Here is a 25035-nt window from a genome sequence, read left to right as displayed (position 1 = left end):
GACAAAAATGACCAAGTCTGACAATCTTGAGTGCTGGTAAGTGCCGGTCCCTTGGCAGGGGAGCTGGGGCAGTTCCTGTAGCTCCTTTCCTGGGCTCTTTTCTGAGCATCAGTGAAATTCAGTTGTAAAGCTCCTGTCTCCAACAATACCCTCAAGGTCCCTCGGAGGATGTAGACAGAGCAGACTCCTTTCTAGTGCAGTTGTGTTGAGTGACCACCCACCCGGGCTGTGCCGACCTGGGGCCCACATCTACCCAGTACCACTGTGCTGTCAGGAAATGGAACACTGCCGACCCTTGTACGTTGCTGGTGAGAGTCTAACCCGGACGAGAGCTTTGGAAATTAAGTCGGCAGCATTTCGTGGAGTTGAAGATTCATACACCTGTGATCCAGCAAAGCCACTCCTGGTCACATCTAGAGAAACTCACGTACCCTCCCACCAATCAGCACAAAAACGTTCCCAGTAGACTTGTTCATAGTGGCCAAAATGTGGAAGCGACTCCAATGCCATCAATAAATAGGGAGAAACAGGTAGGATTCCTTTACATAAAGTGCAAAACCTGGCAAAACTGAACTATACTGTGGACACACACCCCGATATTCAAAAATAGCAGAACTACAAAGAAAAGTCAGGAAATTATCGCAAAGTCAGAAGAGCAGCTGCCTTCGGGGGACAGGCGGGGTTGTGAGTGGCAGGGGGTGAGTGGGCGCCTCGGGCCGCGACCTCAGTGGTCACCACACAGGTTTTCATGTTGCCATTAGCTACGAAATCCAGCACTTGTGTGCTATGCACCTTTCTGTCTGCTTGTTACATTACATGGCAACCAAAGAGAAAGGAACAGAACTACTCTCCCTTCGTTGTCATAAAAGCCATGGGACTCATTCAGACTCTCACATAAAATAAAATGATGGGTAAAGGATGAAGAGAAAAATGCTTTCCAAGCGTAGGGGGAAAAGTTAGCAGGAAATCCTGCAGCTGCTAAAGATGTTAAAAATGCTGATAAAGAGTTTGAGATGAACAGTGAATAAAAGAGCCGTGTCAAACGCAGCTCCAGGATGGCAACAGCTTCCGCCCTGCGGCCTCTTAGGGCTGTGACATTTGCACGATACGGCAGGTTTCCACCTGCACTAAAGGCATGACTTTTATTCAGCGCTAAGGATCAAATTGTACTTTACCGAGATATTCCCTGGCAGTGGCAGGTTCACACCAGTCACAGAGATTTGGATTGTCACTACAGATGGAAACATACCCATTACTATGTATAAAATAGACAACAGGGACCTACTGTATCGCACACGGAACTCTGCTCAATGGTTTGTAATAACCTAGAAGAGAAAAGCACCTGAAAAAGATTCTTATATGTAACTGAATCGCTTTGCTGTATACCTGAAACTAACACAACATTGCAAATCAACTATACTTCAATAAAAAAGAAATAAATCTTTAAATAAGTAAATAAATAAAAAGGAAGTTGCAGAGCGATTTTTTTTTTTTTTTTTTTTTTTTTTTTTTTTTGCGGTATGCGGGCCTCTCACTGCTGTGGCCTCTCCCGTTGCGGAGCACAGGCTCCGGACGCGCAGGCCCAGCGGCCATGGCTCACGGGCCCAGCCGCTCCGCGGCACGTGGGATCCTCCCGGACCGGGGCACGAACCCGTGTCCCCTGCATCGGCAGGCGGACTCTCAACCACTGCGCCACCAGGGAAGCCCAGAGCGATTTTTAAAAATCTGTTGAAGGTAGTAAATAATTTCGTGTGGGTACTGCTCTCTGCCACAGGTAAGGAAAGCCGAGAAAGCTCCAACTCAGAGCCAAACGACCACAAAATGGATGGTGGTTTTACAAGATGCATGGAGTTGATTTTAGAAGGTGGCTGGTGATTCATTTCAATGCAGCTGGCTCCTATGAAAATTGATCAAGCAAATTTCAACTCAAAATCAGCTTCCTTTCTTTCCCAGAGTCTCTTCAGAGACCAAGTGGCAACAGGAAACATCACCCTTCGTGTCACAGAAGGGTCAGTTCCCTGGGAATCCAACAGCCCACTGAGGAAAACGTGTCTCCAAGCTAGATGTCAGAGGATCACCGGGCCGAGAGGAAACAGCTTGAGGGAGAAACTCCTTTCTTTTATTCCCCACCCCCTGCTTCCCCCCCGCCCCCCAACAGACCACTTCCTCGTATTTGTCTACGGTGCTTCGGACCAAAAAACCCACACAATAAAGTGTGCCTGGGAGTCTATGAGCCACTTCTCACGCTTGACGGAAATATTCACTTACTTAGTTAACAGGGTTACAATTTTTAATTTGTTGTCCTTTTTATATCAATGAGCAAAGCGAGCCAGCTTATTCCTTGAGAAGTAAAAACTAAATGCTGGCAGCTCAAAGCGCTGCACAGATCTTGCTCTTAATGGGTCCCTCGGTCAGAATGAGACGCGCGGACACACACGGGAGAGGGGCATCCTGGGACCTGCTCCGCAGCACAGCACCCACCAATATTCTTCTGGTTTACTCCCCAGCATTCCTCTGCTAAATGCATTCAACAAACTGACGTAATTTCAGTGGCTAAGGAAGAGCTCCCTGGCTGGCTGCCAGAATCACAGACCCATGCTTGCACGAGATCCCAGATCAAAATTTTCTACTGTTTTCCTTTTCTCCTCTTTCTTTTCCTTCCTTCCCTCCCTTTCTTCTTTTCTTTCTTTAATACAAAACTAGAAGGAGAGACGCACAATTAAAAAACAAACAACTTTCGAGCGCAATATCCTGGCAGTGATATTATGCCATAGTTTTGCAAGATGCTACTATCGGTGGAAACTGAGTAAAGGCTACATGGGATATACGATAGCTTTATTGAAATATAGTTCATATACCATATCATTTTCCCATTTAAAATATACAATTCGGGGCTTCCCTGGTGGCGCAGTGGTTGAGAATCTGCCTGCTAATGCAGGGGACACGGGTTCGAGCCCTGGTCCGGGAAGACCCCACATGCCACGGAGCAACTAAGCCTGTGCACCACAACTACTGAGCCTGTGCTCTAGAGCCCACGAGCCACAACTACTGAGCCCGCGTGCCACAACTACTGAAGCCCGCGTGCCTAGAGCCCGTGCTCCGCAACGAGAAGCCACCGCAATGCGGAGCCCACGCACCACAACGAAGAGTAGCCCCAGCTGGCTGCAACTAGAGAAAGCCCTCATGCAGCAACAAAGACCCAACACAGCCAAAAATAAATAAATAAATAAATTAAAAATATACAATTCAGGACTTCCCTGGTGGCCCAGTGGTTAAGACTCTGCACTTCCACTGCAGGGGGCACGGGTTCAATCTCTGGTTGGGGAACTAGAATCCCACATACCGCATGGCATGGCCAAAAATAATATTAATATAATAAAATTAATTTAAATAATTTATTTTAAATAAACAAAATTTAAATAAATATAAATAATGACTTAAAAATAAAATATACAACTCACTGGCTTTCGTATATTCAGGTTGTGGTACCATCACCACAATCAATTACTAGGACATTTTCCTGGCCCCAAAAGAAACCCCGTACCCATTAACAATCACGTCTCCATCCTCCTATCCCCCCACCTGAGGCAATCACTCATCTACTTTGTCTCTACAGATCTGCCTATTCCAGACATGTCACATAAATAGAATCACATGATACATGGTCCTTTGTATCTGGTTTCTTTCCTTTATCATCATGTTTTCAAGGGTCGTCCATGTTGTAACATGTATCAGGACTTTATTTCTTTTTATTGCCAAATAATATTCCATTGCATGGATACACCACATTTTGTTTATCCATTCATCAGCTGATGGACATTTGGGTTGTTTACACTCTTTGGCTATTATGAATAATGCTCTTACTTATGAACATTTGTGTAAAAGTGTGTGAACAGATGTTTTCATTTCTGTATTATTTCTGACAACTGCATGTGACTCTACAGTTATCTCAAAAAGTTTAATTAAAAAACAAACAAACAGGGCTTCCCTGGTGGCGCAGTGGTTGAGAGTCCGCCTGCCGATGCAGGGGACACGGGTTCGTGCCCCGGTCCGGGAAGACCCCACATGCCGCGGAGCGGCTGGGCCCGTGAGCCATGGCCGCTGAGCCTGCGCGTCCGGAGCCTGTGCTCCGCAACGGGAGAGGCCACAACAGTGAGAGGCCCGCATACCGCAAAAAAAAAAAAAAAACCAGCAAGAAACAGCTTGTGTTGAGGGGGGAATCCTGGGTAATTTCTCGTCTCTATTTCATAGCCTTTGCTCTAATTTATCATACTATCTTCATAATAAAATTAAGTATTTAATAATAACAACAGTTCTTAAATGCTGTCAACTGTATTAAATGCTTACCTGCATCGTCTCATTCAATTTTTATACCATCCCTACAGGCTAGGTTCTATTATAACCCCCATTTCAAGTGAGCCTCTGCTATCTCTCCCTTTTCAAACATTATTAGCAAATCAAACAAACAACCTAATTTTAAAAATGGGCAAAGAACCTGAACAGACGTTTTCCCGAAGAAGATATATATACACGTCACCAATAAACACATGAAGAGATATTCAACATTACCAACCATTAGGGAAATGCAAATCAAAACCACAATGAGACACCACCTCACATCCACTAGGAGGGCTACTAACAAACGAACAGACAAACAAAAAATCCACCAGAAAATGACAAGTGCCGGGGAAGATGTGGAGAAACGTTGGTGGGAGCGTAAATTGATGCAGTCACCAAGGAAAACAGTGTGGAGGTTCCTCAAAAAATAAACATAGAGCTACCATATTATGTGGCAATTCCACTCCTGGGTGTGTACCCCACCAAAAGTGGCAGCAAGGTCTCAGAGAGATATTTTTGCACTCACGTTCACGGCGGCATTATTCACAACAGCCAAAACAGTGTCCATCAGTGGATGAACGGGTAACCGAAATCCATTGTTTATGGATTACTATATGGTAATCTATATTACTGCATAATTAATACGCAATGGAATATTGTTTGGCCTTAAAAATGGAAGGAAATTCTTACATACACCTACAGTAGGGATGAACCCGGAGGACGTTATGCTCCAAATGAAATAAGCTGGTCTCACACACACACACACACACACACACACACACACACACGCACAACTGTATGATTTTACTTATTCGGGGTCCCTAGAGTAGTCACGCTCTTAGAAAGCAGAGTGGTGGGGTTACCTGGGGCTGGGAGGAGGGGAGAAGGAGAGTTGTGTTTAACGAGGTTAGAGCCCCAGTTCTGCAAGGTGAAAGTTCTGAAGATTGGTTTTACAGTGTGAATGTCCATACCAGTCCTGAACTATACACTTAAAAATGGCTACGGTGATAAATTTTAACACACACACACACACATGATCAACAAACCTATCCAAATGCTGAATCTTCCCAAGATTTTTAGCCTCTTTCAAACAGTCTAAATAAAAAGTAGCACTCTGGAGAGACCAATTATATCTTTTCCATGGTCCCATTCTCCCCTCCTCTAAACCACAGTTTCTCCCAGGCACCACCTGGGTACACGTTAAATAAAACTCCTCTAAAATCAGCATCGACATTGAGCACGTGGAAGCCCATGAATGGGAGAGGGTGGATGGGCAGGAGGATTTAGCTCATCTGGAATCGGAAGCAAAGAGGTTTTCTCCATCCCAGAAAGGACCAGTGGCTTGAGCTCCAGGTGACAGTTTCAGCACAGCCTCAAGCCGCTGAACAGAAATTGGCTCAGGGGCTCAGAACCGGGCCGAGAGCAGGTCTTCTCAGGCGTGGGCCCTCCCTGATGCCTTGCTGTGAGGGCCTGTGAGCTCACACCCTCAGCGTCTTTGGACTGTACGAGCTGGGCTGGCACGTGGCACCGGTGGGCACCCCCATGGTGGAGCTGGTAAAGAGCTTACCATTCCCCTTGCTAGTAGCCCTTGGGAAAATTTTAAGAAAACACAAGAAGGCTATCACAATCTCTTCCCCCTGAAACTGGCAACATCTCAGACCAGCCGATCTGATCTCTCAGGTACACAGAGCGTGTAGTTCAATGCCTTTATACCACTTCACAGCTGAACGCAAGGAGGGTGGAACAGACCTCCACACGACCACTCCGTACGCAGGGTTCCTGTTTCAGAGCAGACAAGGACACCCCAGCAAGCTCCCTCTACTTTATCCTCAAGACAGATATGCAATTCCTTCGTCACCAAATCTCCATAGGAAGGTCTAACTGGATTATTTATAGTTCGAACTCATAATTAAAACTGGGGGAAAATCCACTGAAATATAGCTTCTAGTGACTATAGTCAAACATGGTAAGATGAAAATAATAATAAAAATAGAGCATACATAGAGCCAGACTCTACAGCAAACACGTCAGGTACATAATCTCATTCTTCCTTGCAGCAACTGATGAGATAGTTGTTTGCTCATTTTCCTGATGAGGAAACTGAGGCCAGGGAGGTCCAACTAACTTGTAGGTAGCTTAGCAAGTGAGCGAGTCCGAGTCTCTGGGAGGCCGCAGCAGCGGGCTTCTTCCCCGCCTTGAGTGACTCTGGGTGAGCTGCTTCCCTGCTTCTCAGGGCCCTCATTCATCGATGGTGACGGTGACTCCTCTCTTCCAGCCCTACTGCTGCGAGTGTGTGAGACAGTGGAGGAAAATGCACTTGGAATGTGTAGCTGGGACATTCTTTTCTCCCGCCTCCCCCTGGACACTCATCTCCTCCCCAGTCACGTGCAGAGAGGAAGGATGGACTTGGAGACCTAGAGGGCAGTGAAATGTAATCACGAATGTGTATTTTCCTGCCAATAAGCTCACTAAAGACACAAGTCTGGAAAGGGGAGGCGAGGGACGGAAGGCAGAGTCCCTGGTTCCTGGCCTGAGCCGGAGGTTGGAGTCGCCGTGTTTAGGGGAGGGTGGTCAGAGGACAGACGCCTGCAGCTTTCAGAGAAGTTATGGCCTCTAAGAGGGATGAGAATCCAAACGAGCAAGTAATGCTGAAAGCGTCTGGGGAAAGCGCTTTTGGATATTTACACAGTGTTAAAGACTCTCCCTACAGATGATTCATTAGTTACAACAGGGAATTAAAAAGTAACATTCATAATGGAGAAATCTGGTGGTCCTCCTTAAAATGAAACAGAACATTGGCAATGATGGGACCAACCCTCATTCTGCGCCGCAATGGACGCAGGAAGACACGGCATCGCTTAACTCTTAGATGCTATTCGTGCCCAAGGGCGTAACCTGGACCAAATTACGGGAAAAATCAGAAAATCCAAACGAGGGGCAATTCTTCAAAGTGACTGACCTGTCATGAACGATGGAGGTGGGCTGGGGGACCGTTCCAGATTCAAGGAGACTACAGACAGGTCAACTAAATGCAAACACACGATCCCGACAGCCATGAGCACACCAGTGGGACAATGGGGGGAATTCGGATGTAGACTCTACACTAGACAGTGTGGACCAAGGTGGAGCTTCCCGAACGTGAGCACTGTGCAGTGGGAGTTGATGGCTTTCTTAGGAGACACCTGTGTAAGTACTTAGGGGTGAAAGTCATCACCTCTGCAACTTACCCTCACGTGGCTCCACAATAACAATAAAATACGTGTGTGTGTGTGTGTGTGTGTGTGTGTGTGTGTGTGTGTGTGTGTAGAGGATACAGCAAAATATTAAGTGGTGAATCTAGGTGAAGAATATACAGTGTTTATTATACCTGCCCCTATTCTGTGGATTTGGAAAAAATATATTAAGAAGTAACTTGCGAATACCTCGGGGGAAAAGTTGCAATTAAAAAAAAAAAAAAAAGAGCAGATACCAATTTGACAGTTCCTTCAAAAGTTAAACATAGAATTACCATGTGACCCAGCAATTCCACTCCTAGGAGGATGTATATAACCAAGAGAAATGAAAACATTTGTCCACACAGTAATTTGCACACGAATGTTCAAAGAAGCATTATGCATAACAGCCCAAAGTAGAAACAACCCAAATGTTCATCAACGGATAAATAGATAAGCTGTGGTATATCCATACAATGGAATATTGTTCAACCATAAAAGACGAAAGAAATTCTGACACAGGCTGCAACGTGAGTGAACCCTGACGACACCATGCTGAGTGAGATAAGCCAGACATAAAAAGACGAACGTCTGTATGATTCCACTTACATGAGGTTCCTAGGGTATCACAGCCATAGAGAAAGGAAGCAGAAGGGTGGGTGTCCAGGGGCCGGGGTCGGGGGGGAAGGGGAGTGTCTAGTGTTTCCTTCTGGAGTCATGGAAGTATTTTGGTACTAGATAGAGGCGGTGGCTGCACAGCCATGTGAAGGTAGTAAATGTCACTGAGTTGTCCACTTTAAAATGATTGATCTTATGTTACATGAATTTTACTTCAATTAAAAAAAAAAGGTGGACAGAGCAAGGAGGGGCAGGAGGTGACGATCTGGGCCGCAGAGGGTGGGCAAAGACACACCTAGAGCGAGATCACGCCCCCAGACCTGCGGGCCCGACCGGAAACAGAGCGCCAGGTACACACGCAGACCCCAGTGAGCAAGGTGAGGTTATGTACTCATAATTTACCTGAATTCCGTTATCATGCTCCCAGAGACTTACAGCGCAGTAAGAATGCAGAGGCATATTTAAACGATACTTTGGCTAAAGCAGTGACAACAGGAGAAAATGGGCAAAGCTGTGATCCCAGGGGCTGAGATTTTAGAGGGAAGCCTCTTCCTCGCAGACCGGCTGGGCTGGGGCTGGATGGGTTTTAAAAGCTGTCTGCCCCTTCTCTTTAGAAATCATGTTTGCTCTCACTCACACAAAGCTGGCGTGGAAGCCATGATGCAGTACAAAATCGTTTTAAAAAATTCTTTTTACAAAAGAACAAGGAATTCACAGTCATTATAAAAGCTTTAGAAAAGACAGGTGGGCAAAAAGTATCTGCTGGAGAAAGCCACTGTTATCATTTTGGTGCTTTTCTTGCCAGCCTGAGAAGGCAGTACTTAACAGTAAGGAACGATTCTCTAACAGTGGAATTTTGAGTTATCTTTAGAAAGTTTCTTGATGAGAAACAGCAATAGCTGTGAGGCTTCCTATTAAGCCCATTAGTAAGGATGGTCCTAACCCAAGTGTACCCTTCCCTGAGATGCAAGCACATTCCTGTACTTAACTTGTGTCCAGAGAATCTGGTGATGAGAGAATCACGGAAGAGTAGACAGAACCACCAGGATAAATGCCCACTGTCCCCTTCCTTATAAACATTCAGCCTTGGGACTTCCCTGGTGGTGCAGTGGTTAAAGGTCCGCCTGCCAATGCAGGGGACACAGGTTCGAGCCCTGGTCCGGGAAGATCCCACATGCCGCGGAGCAACTAAGCCCGTGAGCCACAACTACTCAGTCCGTGCACCACAACTACTGAAGCCTGCATGCCTAGAGCCCATGTTCCACAACAAGAGAAGCCGTCACAATGAGAAGCTCACGCACCACAATGAAGAGGAGCCCCGCTTGCTGCAACTAGAGAAAGCCCACGCACAGCAACGAAGACCCAACGCAGCCAAAAATAGATAAATAAATAAATTTATGAAAAAAAATTCATCCTGACAGAGAACTACTAAGTTACGAGGAAGAGGAAGAGTCTAATCATGTAGGTTGTGTAGGCTAGTTCTTGGCACAAGTGGACAGAGGAAAACAAAAGCACCGATGCTTCTGAGAAAACTGATAGAAATCGGCCGGAGCTCCTTATTTCTCCTGCTGTTGCCCCCAGGAGGGACTCTGGCTCCAGAGCCGCACACTCACCCATCCAGACTTCCCCGAACTGCCCAGCGCCGAGCTTCTTCACCAGCTTAATGGATTCCCGGGGGATCTCCCAGGCATCTTTGTCCCACGGCTTCTGTGGTTTGGGACTAATGCATGCCTTCTCCAATCTTCTGCACAAGCCATCTGACTGCTCTAATTTGAAAGAGAAAATAAACGTGGAAAAAGTCATCCCTTGTATTTTACCAGTATCTATAGGGAAGTTTGGACTATGAGTCTTATATTTTCAACTTGCCAAGGTCTACGAACCTAAAATGCTTATAGGGTTATCTTCTGCGTAATCATGACTTCTGAAATTCTTAAATGAAAGACAATTTAAGACAGACTTGATTTTATGCATTAGTAAAGCTAACCTATAAAAATAAAAACAACAAAATGAACAGATAAACAAAGGCTGACATGTTGTCATACTTAATAGAATATAATTTTAATTACAGAGCCCATGTAAGCTCTCCAGGGCACAATGGCGGGAACTCGGTCACGTCACCATGGGGGCCCAGTGCCAGAACACGCCCTCAACACATGTGCCAGATGGATAAATGGATGGGGGTAACAGAGAGGGAAGGAGGACTCCACAAAATCTGGGGTACTTGCTCTCTCCATATTTTGGGACCTAAGCAAATTTTATGTGTAATCCCTTGGAGCAGGTTGAAGAAATAAGCAGTAACAAGAGTTACCCACTACAACTGGCCTCAAACACACAGTCATGGGTTCAGCTTAGCCAGGCTGTAGAGCAGATTGGCGACAGAGGACCACTGACAGGCCACTTCTAAATATTTTGGTGTTATTGTTATTTCTGTTTTCTTTTGCCAAGAGTAATACACACTCATGGTATGTACTTTACACACACATAGACACGTATACACTAGGACACAGTTCTACAAATTTGCATTCCTATTCCAGATATTTAAAGATGCGTTGTAAAAATATGTACTATGCGAAAATAATATCCATTTTTCTCTTTGCAATTCTGGAATATTAACTGTTAAACAGCACAAACTAGGTGGGAAGGACTAGGATAATTATTCACAAAGATCAAATCTGACCTTGAATGTATACTTATAGATTAATTTAGAACCAATTATAGAATATCATCCTCCAACTTTATCCAAAAGAAATATAATACATAAAACATTTTATTCAACATAGTATTGGAAGTCCTAGCCACAGCAATCAGACAAGAAAAAGAAATAAAATGACTCCAAATTGAAAAGGAAGTAAAACTGTCACTGTTTGCAGATGACATGATAGTATACATAGAAAATCCTAAAGATGCGACTAGAAAACTACTAGAGTTCATCAATGAACTCAATAAAGTTTCAAGATACAAAAAGATTTAATATAAATGTTTGACACCATACATTTATCATAATAGATGTCTCTTTTCTTGTCTGACCTTGCATTTTCACTTACTTTGGTAATGCTTAATCATGTCACTGATACAAGGAAAAGTGATTCGTGGGGAGATGTAATAACCCCCATTGTCCAGGCTTCTGATTTTGTAGTGCTTAATAACGTCACCATGCACGGGGTCATAATCTCTGACAGACAGAGAGTAACTTCCTGTGGGGGAAGAAGTACAAGCGAAGATTACACTTACATTTTGTAAGTAAGATTGGCGTTACGGGGGAGGGGAGGATTGGGAGTTTGGGATTAGCAGATGCAAACTAGTATGTATAGGATGGATAAACAACAAGGTCCTACTGTAGAGCACAGGGAACTATATTCCATATCCTGTGATAAACCATAATGGAAAAGAATATGAAAAAGAATATATATATATATGTATAATGGAATCATTTTGCTGTATAGCGGAAATTAACATAACATTGTAAATCAACTGTACTTCAATAAAATCTTTTTTAAAAGGTTGGTATTATACACACCATGGACACATTTTGCCATAAAAATATGCAAAATATAAACTGAGCATGTATATAGTGCATAATTTTAAAGTCTTATAAAAAGTCTACTTGACAAAGCTAGTGTTCTGTTTGCTGTGAAGCTTACCAACACACTTTTTCTTCTTTGTGATGGGTTTTTCAAAAAATTATTTTGCTGAATTGAAAAGTTATTGTGATTTTCTTTCTCTTAAAATTTCAAGTTTTATACTAAATAATAATTTAAGAGGCTCAGTAAACATAAAGCATGGTAAAAAAAATAGCCATCATTATGTCTGCTTTTATGTTACTTTTAGTAGCAAAACTAATAATTTGAGCTTGTTATTTGTTATCAAACTATAAAACTTTCACTACCAGAACATAGTACAGGCATATCTCAGAGATAATGTGGGCTCAGTTCCAAACCACCTCAAGAAAGCAAATACCCTAATAAAGGAAATCACACAAACGTTTTGGTTTCCCAGTGCATTAAAGACGTTATGTTTACACTGTACTGTAGTCTATTAAGTGTTCAATAGCATAAGTTTAAAAAAACAACATATATACTTTAATTAAAAAAAACACTTTATTGCTAAAACTTGCTAACCATCATCTGATCCTTCAGTGAGTCATAACAGTAACATCAAAGATCACTGATCACAGATCACTCATAACAAATATAATAATAAAGAAAAAGAGTGAAATACTGCAAGAATTACCAAAATGTGCATAGAGACACATTTGCTCATGAAGTGAACAAATGCTCTTGGAAAAATGGCACCAACAGACTTGCTCGATGCAGCGTTGCCACAAACCTTCAGTTTGTAAAAAACTGCAGTATTTGCAAAGTGTAGTACAGTGAAGCCAATAAAACGAGGTCTGCCAGTAATTGACTTATTTTCCAAAAAAAATTCTTTTTCTTTTTTTTTTCAGGATTCTAGAATCGTTTCTAAGAATGATTTCCTAAACAGTGTTTTATAAGAGGCCTTAGGTCACTTCTTACCTTTTAATGTTTCACTTTCTCTGATAAGAAAAGCTCCAGCGCTGTTCCCTGGTGCCAGAAGCTGCCTTTCTGCATCTTTCCTGGTTATATCCTTGAAAAACCACCTGAGAAGACATATTAACATTTCATGGGTGTTTTAATCCCGGGAAGGAAAAAGACGAAAATAAACAAGAAACCCAGAGCCACAAACAGAACTGTCCCAGATGACACGGGAAAGGACTCACTCTTCCGTTTCCAAGGTGTTGACTTTGGCTACGTAGTTGCTGGGGATGAAGCCTTCTCTCTTCGTCGAAAGGGATTTAGCTTTCCACCATTCTCCATGCCTGGAATAGAAACACACATCCAAAAGGGTTTGTTTTCAATGACTCAAGAACTACAAGAGCAATTGTCTTAATGTGTCTGTCTTGCAGGGTGAGGGAGGGCGGGGAAGACCCCTGGAAACCCAGAATCCAGGGAGAAAGTTCATACTTCTTGCTAAAACATAAATACGTTTAGTGATGGAAGCAAAAGAAAACAGTCTCACGACTGAAGTGTGGGTCGCTGTGCTCAGAGCTGCCAAACGGGGGTTGGTGAAAATGGTTCCCATCTTGCAGAAACAAAAAGTTCACATCTAAGAAACGCTTTAGGGTCCTTACAGAAATGGGAGTCAAGGGAATAAAGGGCCATAGTTCCTATGTCATAAACGCCTTTGTTAAAACATCTCATTTCCATAGACACAAGCCGTGGGAAAAAGAAATAGAAAACCATAAAATAATCCCAAGCAGCTATAGGCCTCGTCACCATACCCTCATCTTCTGTGGGAGGCGTGGAGCTGGGGAAGGGGCTGGGGAGGGAGGAACGGACGGGTCCCTGTGAGAGCCTCAACTATGTTCCCCATCAGATTCCCACACCCAGACGGGACCCTCGTCTGCAAGACGTGAAGGACAATTACAGCTGCCACTAGGCTGTGGTCCACTACATGCCTGTGCCATGTTTGTATATATGTACACACATAACCTTCACATCAACCCCATGACAGAGGTATTGCTGTTCCCGGTTCATAAGTGAAGACACTAAGGTGTAGAGCTGAAGTGACTCGTCAGGGTCACACAGCTATCAGGTGGCAGGGCCAGGATCTGGCTCAAGTTCACACTCAGCCAGGAACTGACAACTGCTCTCAGCCACTCAACACCATAAACTTAATCAGGGTCTCCCTCCTCCAACCAACCAAGGGTGTCCCAGTTGGCAGGCCGAGGTGATACCATATGAAAGATTACTAGAATTCTTGGAGTTCATCATTCCCAGCACAGGGCTGAGCCCTGTGGTCTGAGCAGGGCCACAGGTGTGTGAGCCAGCCTGGAGGGGTCAAGGAAATGATGTCCAAGCATCTTCACAGAAACGCCAAATGCTGAGTGGGGGCTCTCCCGGGACGACCACTGCTTCAGCACCACGCCCTGAAGAGTCACACCCAGTTGGACCCATACACCCAGTCTTAATGTGAGTAAAATAACGAAATAAAAATGGTAAGGGGCTTCCCTGTTGGTGCAGTGGTTGAGAATCCGCCTGCCAATGCAGGGGACACGGGTTCGAGCCCTGTTCTGGGAAGATCCCACATGCCGTGGAGCAACTAAGCCCATGCGCCACAACTACTGAGCCCGTGTTCTAGAGCCCGCGTGCCACAACTACTGAAGCCCGCGCGCCTAGAGCCCGTGCTCCGCAACAAGAGAAGCCACCACAACGAGAAGCCCGCGCACCGCAACGAAGAGTAGCCCCCGCTCACCGCAACTAGAGAAAGCCTTCGCACAGCAACGAGGACCCAACACAGCCAAGTAAGTAAATAAATAAGTAAAAATTGTTTAGAAATGGAATTAAAATAACATGCAAACTCCACATAGACCTAAACCTCTTAAGACAGCACTGATGGATAAGGAAAGAAAGGGAAAACCCTTGGGAAGTGCTCACAGCAAAGCCTAAGAGGAAAATCTCTCTAGCCCTGCTCCTTCGGGCAGCAAGGAGGCTGGGGGCCCCATGTCCACCCCAGAGGGGTGTCTGCTGCATTGTGCTGCTGGCGGCCAAGCCAGGGCAGCAGGCGGGGGTGGGGGATGCCTGGGCGCACTTACTCCTCCAGGACTTTCATCTTCTCTCCTTTCTTGAAGGACAAGTCGTCTGGGTGGATGCCATCATAGGGGTACAATGCGACCACGATGTCTCCTTGCTCCTCTGGGTCTGAAAATGAAGAATGCAGGCAAAGACCTTTGAGAATCCACAGCAGAAATGTTGTAACAAATTCACGTGTCATGGGGCACAAAGGATGCAGTGAGGCACCGAGAGACGGGCAGCTGGAATAAAGACCTGCTTCCTTCCTAGTGGGGCTCGGGGCCCACACGGTCCATGGTCGGTCATACACTGCACACACCGGTACAGTGTTTGTTATCTCAAATCACATAGACCTACGACCACAATAACTTCCCAACTCTAGGTTTACGAAGTGATACACCCATGCTCATAGCAGAGTTATTTACAAAAGCTAAAAGGAGGAAACAATCCAAACACACTCTGATGAATGGATAAACAAAATCTGGTCTATACATACAACAGAATATTATTCAGCCTTAAAAAGGAGGAAAATTCTGACGGATGCCACAACATGGATGAACCTTGAAGGCATGACGCTAAGTGACAAAAGCCAGCCACTAAAGGACAAATACTGCTTGATTCCACTTAGGCGAGATTCCTGGAGTCGTCCAACTCATAGAGACAGAATGCAGAATGGTGACTACCAGAAGCTGGGAGGAGGAGGGACGGGAGTTCCACGTTTGATGGGCACAGAGTTTCAGTTTGGGATGAAGGAAAGTTCTGGAAATGGATGGAGGTGATGGTTGCCAACAGTGTGGAGGTACTTAGTGCTACTGAACTGAACACTTGGATGGTTAAGATGATAAATTCTAGGCTGTGTATATGTTTTCACAATAAAAAAAAAATCAACAGAAACACCCAGGACAACTACTTTACAGAGGCTCTAACAGTAAAGAAATGTCCAAGATGCCGTGAAAACATACCTTTATTTTGAAACCTCTGTCCTGGTAAAAGCTGAGAGTCTGCAACCTACGAGAGAATATTTGTTAGAAAAATACATTTTTATGTTTAGCTTTTGACACTTACATTCGTGTTGAATGTTGCATCATTTTCTAACAGAAGCGAATGGGGTTTAGATTAATTCATTAAGCCAGAAAGGAGTACCGACGAGCAGTCCTGTGGAGCTGCGTCCTGACCTCCGCAGCCCAGGGAACGGCTTTTCCTTCTCCAGCGGCCACGGGCCTGGCGGCAGGAAATGACCAGGGCTCTGGCCAGTGGCTGCGAGCTGCTGACCCAATCAGCACCCTCTCTCTGATTTGGTACCAGACCCCTAATATTATTGGGGGAGGCAATGTGCCCAGCTAAATGGTGATGCTTTCTGATTCTCTAGCATTCTATGCAGATGTGGAAGGAGTTTATCTGCAAGCAGGTCGTGTGGGGCTTGGGGCCTGACTCTCGTATCCCCTGGCCCTCTTCTTTCTGCCTAGAAGAAGGTGACGAACGGGGGTCTCAGCAATATGGAAACCAGTCACCAGAGACAGCAGAGAAAAAGATAGAGAGGGGCCCTGGGGGGTCACCTGGGGCCCTGGTGACCTTGTGGAAGTGCCACCGGCCCAGGACTGCGGATCTTCACAACTCCCAGACTTGTCTTAAAAACTGCAGTCAGGGCTCGGTCTCTAGCAGCTGAGAACAAGTGCTAACAGATCCAGGCTTCCTGTGGCCGACCCTGATTCTGTTATGGGGACAGATGGCATCCCTGTTATTTTAGTTGAGAGATGAATTATCAGGAAGGGTCTGGTGGCACAAAGCCCACCTCAATCACCTTTTAAATCAAATCCCTTTTTCCCTCAGTGACCGTGGGGAGGATGTGTAAAGATCTCTTGAGCTTCTTTTAGAGAAGGTACTGTCAGAGGCTTACACCCACAAATCATGTTTCTCCTTGATTAAAGTGATCTGGTGGAATGTGGACCAAAACAGTTTGTACTGAAACTTAAATTTCTGATGAAAGTCAGTCCATAATATCTCCGGGGGTGGGGGGCATTACTTTCTTCTGGTATCAGAAAATCTTGGGTCCATATTATCCTTCGATGCTGATTTCAAGAAGCTTTACACCGATTTTTAAACTTATTTAGATGTGCAAAATTAGGATGCATGATCAGCTTTAAATGAGTTATTAGAGGAAACAAGATGAGAAACTGATTAAATCATTTTGAAAGCAGCAAGCTGATTCAGAAACATGTCAGATTAGAGAAACTATGAAAACTCTTAATGAAGGCATTTGGGCTAACGTGGAATAAGCTACTTCCAGCTTAAATGCTGAGGAATTCCATAAAAACCAGGCAATGGGAGATATACATACATACATATAGTGAGTGAATAGATGGAGAGGATACAAAATCTGAAATAAAGTGCATTTAAGGTTGTAATTATCCAAAACTCTGTTCCTCTCTCCCATGAAATGCGGCATTAGTCCTTCATTTGCCAAGCATTTCTTAGATGCATCAAACAGCACATCACTCATATAAAAATGTTGGTACAGACATCTGTGTGAGGTTAGAAGGCAGAATTAGATGTGCGTTTTTAAAAAAAAGTCTTTTAATCCTTTGTAATAAGTCATGACAACTTCAGTGTTTGTACTATTTTGAATTAATTAAAGAACAACGAGATGGGATAAAGTATGATACACCAAAGGGCCTGTTTTGGCTTCTGACTTGAATCCAGCATTTCCTTCTAGTCTCACTACCTATCCTAAGTCACACCAGCTCAGATACATATCTTTATATATAAAGAATGGGTCTTCACACCAGGGATAGGAAAGGTGATTATCTCCACACATAAGAAGGTGACCAAAGCCCCCTTTATTGTACATTAAGTGGCCCGGTTATCCTGAAAATATTTATAAGCTCTTTAAAGGATTAAGTTACAAAGCATATCAAAAATTATTGGAGGCCCAAGTAATTGACATGATTTCTTTTTTTTTTTTTTTTTGCATGCACATGGTACAGATTTGGTGTTTAAATTAGGCAGCCATGCTTTGATCCTGCTGTGGGAATGCTCCCCTGAGGCTATCTACTTACTGGCCTTTGCTGTTTATTGGACGTTGGATCTCTCACATAAATAGTTCGGTCAGTATTACGTACTGGTTGAGTCTTCAAATCTATTCCATCGTCTTTCAGATTGTCTTTCCTTTTTGATTTTATACATCCCATAGTTCCTGTTGGAATACAAAAGCCATGGCATTGTTTTACCATTCCAGAACTGGCTTCAAGACACCAAAATCTCTCCATTAACGAAGAGTTAAAAAAATACGCTTTTATTCTTCATTGCGGATGGTTTAACAAACTCAAAGGTGGATACTGTTCACAAACTGGCTGCTTGTTCATACATTTGTTCATTCATTCATTCAAAAACTATTTATTGAGCATCAGTTTTATGTCAGCAAGATATAATTCCTGCCCTAAAGACACTCATATTCTTGCGGCAAAGATGGGTGAATTAAAATTACAATACAATGTGGCAAGTCAATGACAGAGGCTGCACAGGACATAGGAAAAGACATCGCACTCAGGCAAGAGGAAAAGGATGTGGGCAGGGAAGTGTCATGAAGGAAATGCTCTGTGAGTCAAAATGGGAGTGATGTCAGCCAGGTGGCAAAGTCAGTAAAGGGATTCCAGGAAGAAGGAACTTCACATGCAAAGTATTGGCCCTGAGATAACAAGGTCCCTTCAGGGAACTAGTTCAAGCTGACCGCTTAAGGGAACTTGTTCAAGTTGAGCCCTTCAGAGAACTAGTTCAAGCTGACCCCTTAAGGGAACTAGTTCAGGTTGAGCCCTTCAGGGAACTAGTTCAAGCTGACCCCTTCAGGGAACTAGTTCAAGCTGACCCCTTCAGGGAACTAGTTCAAGCTGACCCCTTCAGGGAACAAGGAGGGAAGTCCGCGAGTTGGGCTGGAGAGGGAGGCAAAGCTGAAGACAAATGTCGCTGGGCAAGGTGAAGTAAGGGGACCTGGGGCTTCAGAGGCAAGCGTGAGTAAGAGGCAGAGGGCATGGAATCTGGCTCTAACCAAAAGCGGCTTGGGGCCTGGGGCAATGGAGGTGGCCTTCACCAAGACTGGAAATAAGAGGAGGCACAGGTACGGAGAAAAGATGCTTGCAGGAACACCCAAACCATCACATCCTGTACACCTCTCAGTGAGACTAGTGAGCCTGGAAACCAGGAGAGACGTCCGAGCCAGAGGCACAAAAGGGGGCCATCAGCAAGCCTAAGGCTTCAGGGAAGAACCCGACAGGGTTGGGGTTGGGGGGGGGGCTTGTGCGGGCAACCAGACAGGCGGAGCCACCCCTCTAAATGCTACACTCTTATTCGTCTATTCAGTTAACACTAGGATGTGTAGAGCGCCACCCAAAGCACTCTGGGGACTCCAAAGATGATTTTAAAACTGAAATCGGATATGAATATTGCCGTACAGTACAGCCTCATGGTCAAATTTATACATTGAAAACAAAACAAAATCTGTTATGAGCTCCATTAGGAGGTCTTAGAGGGCAGCGTTCCCAAACCTGAAGGCACACCAGAATCGTCTAGGGTCACAGAACAGATTCCCTGGACACAGTCCAGGAAGTTCTCCTGGGCCCGGGGAGGGGGGCGAGGGGCGGGTGCTCCCCAGTGATCTGTGCCATTCTGAAACACTGCCAAGGCGGACCCCTGCCTAGAACTTTAGAGGACGATAGATGGATGGTTCCGCGTGGGGAAGGCGGGCGGTGGGAATTCGGAATACCTCCTGTTGTACAGAGAAACCTCAGGGGCTCTTCTCTGAACTGTCATCCTCTCTGCATTGTCGCCCTAGCTCATCCTGCGTTTGGTCCTGCAGGCTTCCAGGAGGTCTGCGAACTTCACCTTATCATTTCATTGGTTGACGTAGGAAGCCTCTAAGGACAGTCACACCCCTTTCTGAAACTAGCGAGCTGTAGTTCCCAAAATAAAGGGGAAGCAAGTACTCCTCTGACTCAAAATAGGACGGTTTTTTTTTTCATTTGCTAAAGCTTCTGAAATGGAGATGGGTTTTCTAGTTGATCTGTAAATAAACAGGGGAGTTCTCTTCGGACTAGTCCCACCCTCATCCTCCAAAGAAGCTGTGTTTAAATCATCCACATTAAAACGGTGATGCCTGAAAGAGGGAACTCGGTAGCGGAAAAGGCCACCCCGCGCGGACCCCCGATTGCGCCCCGAGCTGCGAGAGGAGGAGTCCGGCGGGTCCCCGGGAGGCACGCGCACCCGGCCCAGGCAGCCCGGCTTTCCCCGAGCCCGCTTTTCCACTCTCTTTTTTCCAGATCTGGACCCAAATGTTACCTCCCCAACAGGTCTTCCCAGCCACCCTACTGAAAAGGTCACCCCTCTGCCCACTCCTCACGCTTTACTGCCATGTGCCTGCTCAGAGCAGGTGCTCCGAGGGTTCACGGAAGGAATGGAGGGACCAACAAGCACTCGGGGCTTCCAGCATGTTCATCCCAACCACTCCTGCTCAAGGAGGCCGAGGAAAAGGAAAGGAGACGCCCCCGCCCTGGCCGTTGTGTTTTTATTAGAGACAGAGGGACAGAGACCTCTAGCACTAACTTCTAGTTTATAGGAAACACAGAGGTTAGAGGAACAAAACGATCAGACAAATCCACGATGTGCCAGAAGCTGGGCGCCTCAAAAAGGACAGGGGAGGGATTCCCCGGTGGCGCAGTGGTTGAGAGTCCGCCTGCCGATGCAGGGGACACGGGTTCGTGCCCCGGTCCGGGAAGATCCCACATGCCGCGGAGCGGCTGGGCCCGTGAGCCATGGCCACTGGGCCTGCGCGTCCGGAGCCTGTGCTCCGCAACGGGAGAGGCCCCGACAGTGAGAGGCCCGCGTACCGCAAAAAAAAAAAAAAAGGACAAGGGAGGAGAAGGGGCGGAGCTCTATCTTGAATGAGCTTTGAATGAATGGGGGGGGAGGGGGGAGGACGCGTGGCTGGATCCTTGGGGAAACCTGAATACGCGTGAACGTGATCGTGGGCAACTGCGCGCTTTAAAGGCGTGATGACGGTACTGCGGTCACGCAGGAGAAGGTCCACATCAGAGGAGAAGCGCGCAAGGCGGGTAGGGATGCAAGCTCAGGGTATCTGCAACTTTCAACACTTCCGCCACAATGAAAAAGAGAAAGGGGGCCAGGGGAACAAGAGGAGGGGACAGATGTGGCAAAACAGTAAAAAAAAAAATTAGTGAATCTAGGTGAGGGTATTCTTTCTTTTCTGTAGATTCGAAATTTTCAAACTAAAAAGTCGGGTAAGGGAGAAAATAGGAGGATGGTACGAACAACTTTATGAAAAAAAATTTTTTTCCAAAATATTAGGAACCCCTGTAGTGTGTATGTGTGCGCGCACGCGTTTGCGTGTGAAGGCAGGAGATGAGATTAGAAAAGCGCTTTGTGGGTCTTCGTTACAGGGCGCAGAGCGAGGAATCGGTGACCCAGACCTCTGAAGGGGTGACGGCGATTGTCCGAGGGCCCGCTCCGTGGGAAGGAAGACGGAGAATGAAAATAAAAAGCAGGTGGATGTGTGAGGAGGTGATATAATCTGCAGATTATCGTTTATTTACGTTTATGTCATGATTTCCCCTCCCCCATCACATGGATAATTGAGAACCAAAAGTACATACTGTAGAGGAAGACCCTAACCCACTAGCACTGAGCTTTGAGTTTGGGTCCCTGCAATTCAAACACTCCAGCAAAAAAGCTCAGAGAGCATCTTGCTGCGTCAGGGGATAAACACCACCAGCTCACACCAGGTCCTCAATTCTTTTCACTGTACGAAGGTACCAGAAAAGCACGAAACACATGCACCCCCAACAAAAACTGAGAGCACAGTTATGTGTTTGCAAGTGACAGGAGCTACGCTTTACAATGATTCACACCTTAGGATTTTTCAATTAAACATTTGTAATTTTCTGAGCATCTCATTTAATCCTCAAAGAAACCCAGGTATTATTAACCCCACTTTACAGAGGAGTAAACTGAGCCTTGCAGAGATTAAATGGCTGGCCTAAAGCCATTGCACAAGTGAATGATGGACTCACATAGTTTTAGCCTAAAGTCTGTGCTTTTTCTTTTTTTTTTTAAATTACCATGTTGCCAAACAATGGCTATTTTGAAACAGGCATTTTATCTCCTTATTAATAATACTAAAGAGATTGTTTTTATAGCCTCTTCTTTCTCAAAAGGATCTGAAATGCTTTTACAAAAAGTAAGTTTAATAAACTGGAAACAGAAAACTCGAGGCAAGGAGAAGAGGAGGATGCAAATGTGGAAGCAGGTGGGCACCAGCTTTGCGGGGTAGCAGGCTTCCTGGCAGGAGGAGCCAGAGGAAAGCCCGCAGCATCACGCTTGCACCAGGGAAAGGGGAAGCTGACCTGCCTCACCAGACAGGGTGGCCCCGGCGTGAGAATTCTGAAGTTATGTATGAGGGGCTTTACATAAAGTGCTGTGGACGATGTAGATGACAACATCTTCAAATTTTTTGTTTGTTTGTTTAACAGTAAATGAAGGCACATTTTACATGTGGAGACTTTGAGTTACTCATAATAATACCTGAGTGTCTGACATGCAAATACAACCCTGGGATGTTCACACATAAGCCCGAGTAGGTGATCTAATGAGACAGAGACAGTGGGCAACCCTCTGTCACAAAGGGAATATAAACGAATGTTCATATCAGTCTTATTTATACTACAGACAGAGACGAGGTGTCCATCAATAGGGGAGAGTCCATTAAATGAGACCAAACTGACATATTATGAGACTGAAGTGGGGTAAAAAGAGAGATTTGTATAATTTGGATGTTCTTGACCACCAATCATTATTGACTGAAAAAAAATCATATCTATCAATCAATTTATATAACCAATCAGTATATACACACATATACGCACACACACATACCCATATATATTGAATGTCCACAGAAAAAAGCCTGAAAGGATACCCACTACCGTGTTGGTTGGGTTCTGAAGTCCACTTGTAAGGTGCCCGATCGTATACAGAAATTTTCTCTTAAAAATTCCTAAGGGAAGACACCACAGTTTGCAAAATATTTTGGAGTAAAGGACTGTGAAGTTGGATTGCTAAACTCAGATCCTGGGTCCCTCAATTATTAACTGTGTGAACCTGGGCAAGTGGCCTAACCGCTATGCTTCAGTTTCCTTCTGAAAAAATGGAGATAACTTCATCGAGCTCATTAGGTTGTTATGAGGAGTAGATGAGTTAAATCAGTTAATACTTGTAAAGTGCTTAGAAGTATACTTAAAGCAGCACACAGTAAGAGCTAGATAGATCTTTGTTAACTACATAAATAAATGTGGTCCACATGCCAGTTTTCCCTCCAACATTGGAAGAGAAACAATCCCATGATGAGAAGCACAAGGAAACCCCACCTCACCCCAAACAGGGAACAGCAGAAGCACATCTCCCATCTCAGCCTCAGGCTGACACATGGGCCACTTGCATTTTCTCCCTCTCTGCCCCCTCCCCTCTTCGGGGCAAGGCACCCTATATGCCATGTTACTCTGCTGTCCACTTTTATAACATGATGACCTGAATGTAAATGTGTGTATTACTCTGTCATTAAGGAAGAAGCGAAGGAATTGTGTAGTGAAAGAGGTTCCTGAGTTTGGATTTGTATAATATACATTTTGGGTAATATTTTGTTATTCATCGTAAGTTTCACAAGTTCAAAAGATATTCCATCATGTCTATTTCAACCTGAAGTCCATATAAATTCACCTCCCTCTCGGCTATACAAAGATTTTTAAATCACCAATTTCTCATATTCTGAGAGCTTAAAGAAATCAAAAACAGGAAATCGGATGCCACTTCCCCTATAAAATCTGAATCCACGTTTTAACAGCTATTTCACACAATCCTAGACCTTAAAATTTAAAAACAAAGGTACTAGAATATAACCCCCGAGAACCTAAATTTCTTGCCTTTACAAAGTGCTACAAAAGAAAGTGTTTTTGTTTTTATTACAACTCACGCATTTTGTTTTTTTGACAACTGATGCATTTTCTGCCTTTATCCTAGCAGCCAAAAAGAAATTTAAAACATTTTTTTCCCACTTCACTGCAACTTCCCAAGCTGAGTTCATAAATTTGCATTGCGTTTTCCCAGCAGCAAGTGAATGACTCATCCACAGGCTCTGAAGTATCCATCCTGTCACCGCCCTTCTCTTGCCTGACCTTGCAACATCAAGTGGTCGTGTTCTGGAGTAACCAGAAACATCTCTAGGGTAGGAGACAGGCGGCGCGTGGGAAAAAAAGAGAAGGAGGTGGAATTGCTTGCTCTGAGCCTGGCACAGCGCATACCAGGATGCTACTCCGACAGATGGACCTGTGCCTGGTGATCAAAGGTCCCCGTTAAAGTGGACCTTGGCCCATCGGTCTTGAAGCTGCACTTCTATCCACCCAAGCCTCCTGCATGACTGTGGAGGGAGCTCATCTCCAAAAGAGTTTTGAGTTAGGGGGCCTAGAAAGAGACAGGAAACCCCAAGGCCGTGGAGATGGGTGGTAACAATCCCCCAGACAAAAGTGGCCTTGAGCTTCCAAGTTGAGTTGGTTCAAGGGTCATACACAGGGACTCGTCCTAAAACAATTCTCATCCATGCAGTCTGCAACCAGTTGCATAACTCAAGAGACGTACTTTGCCCACCCAAAAAGAAACCTTTTAGACACACTTTGATTGTTTTCCTTCTTACTTTACTTTCAAGGATGAGACTTTGGAGGCTTTTTTAGAGAAGCAAAGTCCACGGAGGAGTTGCGATGTTTTCTCCAAACTACTTATCAGAAAGAAAAGGGGTCAGAAAAGACTCACAGGTGTCCGTGGGAGGGCAGAAGAGGAGAGAGTGCCAGAATTAACTCCACGACCAATGCCATCAACTCCAACCTAAGTAGTTGTCTTTTTTTTTGGTCAATTTTCCTAAATTCCTTTTGCAAGAGATAGAATTGAAAAGGGTATAGCCAGACTCTCTTTACTTAGGCAACTAAGGTTTTTGTTTCTTATACACCATGGTATTCATTTTCATACATTCTTGATATTTTTCCTCAATAAAATCACCCAGAAAGCCATTATCAACACAGTTGGAAAGCTGGTAACCCAGGTCCACCTGGCTCCAGAGCCTGGCTTTCTTTTTTTTTTTTTTTTAAAGGAATTTTGCCTTTTTTAAAAAAAATTTTATTTATTTATTTTTGGCTGTGTTGGGTCTCGTTTCTGTGTGAGGGCTTTCT

General features: G+C 44.8%; 1 protein-coding gene across 4 annotated transcripts in view; it reads right to left on the bottom strand.

The window, feature by feature from the left end:
* Positions 1-25035, bottom strand: part of LYN (LYN proto-oncogene, Src family tyrosine kinase) — a 76770-nt gene that overhangs the window by 37153 nt on the left and 14582 nt on the right. Inside the window, exons 1-8 of one of the 4 annotated variants that reach the window (XM_065895108.1) lie at positions 17874-17946; positions 17358-17359; positions 15721-15766; positions 14782-14887; positions 12907-13005; positions 12683-12786; positions 11213-11362; positions 9782-9934 (exon numbers count right to left, since the gene is read on the bottom strand). In XM_065895108.1, coding sequence (XP_065751180.1) covers positions 9782-9934; positions 11213-11362; positions 12683-12786; positions 12907-13005; positions 14782-14887; positions 15721-15766; positions 17358-17359; positions 17874-17946 — 733 coding nt within the window. Of the gene's footprint in view, positions 1-9781; positions 9935-11212; positions 11363-12682; positions 12787-12906; positions 13006-14781; positions 14888-15720; positions 15767-16641; positions 16651-17357; positions 17360-17810; positions 17952-25035 lie in introns of those variants that run through there. The other 3 variants (XM_065895110.1, XM_065895107.1, XM_065895109.1) reach the window with 3 other exon arrangements.

Source organism: Phocoena phocoena, chromosome 17, assembly GCF_963924675.1.
Source record: "Phocoena phocoena chromosome 17, mPhoPho1.1, whole genome shotgun sequence".
NCBI lineage: Eukaryota > Metazoa > Chordata > Mammalia > Artiodactyla > Phocoenidae > Phocoena > Phocoena phocoena.
Note: the sequence above shows the minus strand (reverse complement) of the source record. Positions and strands in the feature narration are given on the sequence as shown.